General features: G+C 42.1%; 1 protein-coding gene across 1 annotated transcript in view; it reads right to left on the bottom strand.

Moving 5' to 3' along the window:
* Window positions 1–1,435, bottom strand: part of clptm1l (CLPTM1 like) — a 10,988-nt gene extending 9,553 nt beyond the window's left edge. The window contains exons 1-2 of the mRNA XM_032535629.1: window positions 1,128–1,435; window positions 106–334 (exon numbers count right to left, since the gene is read on the bottom strand). Of these exons, the coding sequence (XP_032391520.1) occupies window positions 106–270 (165 nt within the window). The 5' untranslated portion in view covers window positions 271–334; window positions 1,128–1,435. The remainder of the gene's footprint in view (window positions 1–105; window positions 335–1,127) is intronic.
* Window positions 1,436–1,778: the final 343 nt, after the last annotated feature.

Here is a 1,778-nt window from a genome sequence, read left to right as displayed (position 1 = left end):
ACACACACACACACACACACACACACATTTATACAGTATACTACTGGCAACATACGCAAAATCAAAAATGAGCAGAGCTACCATCCATCCCTCCACATTACTGACCTGTAGTTTTGGGTTCCCTGCCAAGAAGGGTGTGATACAGTTGTCACCTTTGGGGCTGTCGCAGGGTTTAGTGTACACTATCCCGTACATCACCCAGCAGGTGTGGAGCACGTACACCACAAACACCCCCACAATCACAGTGGTGAAAGATGTTTTCAAGAACATGATGCTAGTTTGGTCGTCTTTTCACGTCGTCTCCCTCGGTTAGCTGAGGAGCAGGGCCATATGTCTGCAAATGAGAAGTCATGGATAGAAGGCTGGTGTGTAGTATGGTGTTTTTCCAAAACGTCATCCTGCCTGTTAAATATTTCATTCCAAGACCATCTCTATGCTACGTTAACAGACTATACTACAAGATTTGGGGGTTTGGCCAGGACTTTGTGTAAACCAGTCAAGTTTTCCACTGCAAACTAAAATATTTCTTTATGTACTTTGCTTTTAGCATTGCCATGTTGAAACAGGAAATGGCCTTCCCCAAGCTGAAATTGTATTTCTCGGAAATAAGTTTGACAATATGATTTTCATGCATTAAACAACACCTTATGTATTTGTGTCAAAGCAACAATAGGACACTGCTGCTAAAGATCATTATGCCAGACCTTACTCATCCAGCTACACTATCCAGACAGCCTGACCTCTAGAAATAACAATAGTTGGTGGGTGACAAGATTATAGGCCTAACATTATCTGACTTACTGTGAATACATTGACGAGTTACTAGCAGAGTTGTCACATAGTTATTTATTTGCCAGCGATTACGGTAAATAGCCACCAGTTATTTTATGGTGGCAGTAATTTACCACCATCTGATTAATAAGGTAGGCTAGAGGCAATTTTAAACCTTTAATTTACTTAAACTCTAAGAGCTGTCAAGTCCATATGGTTGCTCCTCTAGGGTTTTGCCAGTCGAGATTAAATGATTTGTTTTCTGGTGTTTTATTGAACTCTGCGGTCCTCAACTCATTTAACAGAGCGTCAGTGTTAAAATGAAAGTAAAATTCAGATGTCAACGTTAAACCTACCGGTGTTTAATGTGGCAGGCTGTCAGTGACAGGACTCTCTCAGCAGGCTATCCGTCCATACACCTTACCGATCCTGCCGGGTAGTTAGACGCGACGGCATCGTTTCTTCGAAATCATCCACCGTTCTGGGCTGGAGGCATCTGCTGTCTACTCGGCTGGCCTCTCCATTCAGGACAAAAACGGATCTGACCTAAAAACTGCTAGCTGAAAGCGTGAGTGGTGAGGTACAGGGTGATCTCTATGGCTCTGGTGAGGTGGATCTAAATTTCCCATAGAAATTTCCGCCATTCGCTTCCTGGTTGAGTTCTTATACGGGATTTGGGGAGATAACGCGAGACTTCACGACTGTTGTTTTGTTTTCTTTCCTTTTTTTTTTACCTGTTTTTTTTCTCTTCATTTTGCGTTGTTCATATGTTTTTGTATCACTTAAAAAAATTATCAATTCAATTGTCAGTAAATTACATGTTAGGATTGGGGGGTTATGATAGACCAAACGCAAGTTGGTCGTGATAAATGAACGACTTTAGGCTAAATATTTGGATGGGTTTTTGGGTGAGATCTATATGTACTGGTAACTAAGGTGTTTTGGCATGTATCATGGAAGCAGCCAATCTGCTGCCGTAACCCGGATGCAAACCGGGGTTGCTGCGG

This window comes from Etheostoma spectabile, chromosome 14, assembly GCF_008692095.1.
Source record: "Etheostoma spectabile isolate EspeVRDwgs_2016 chromosome 14, UIUC_Espe_1.0, whole genome shotgun sequence".
NCBI lineage: Eukaryota > Metazoa > Chordata > Actinopteri > Perciformes > Percidae > Etheostoma > Etheostoma spectabile.
The sequence above is the reverse complement of the archived record's forward strand: the minus strand, read 5'-3'. Positions and strand labels throughout refer to the sequence as shown.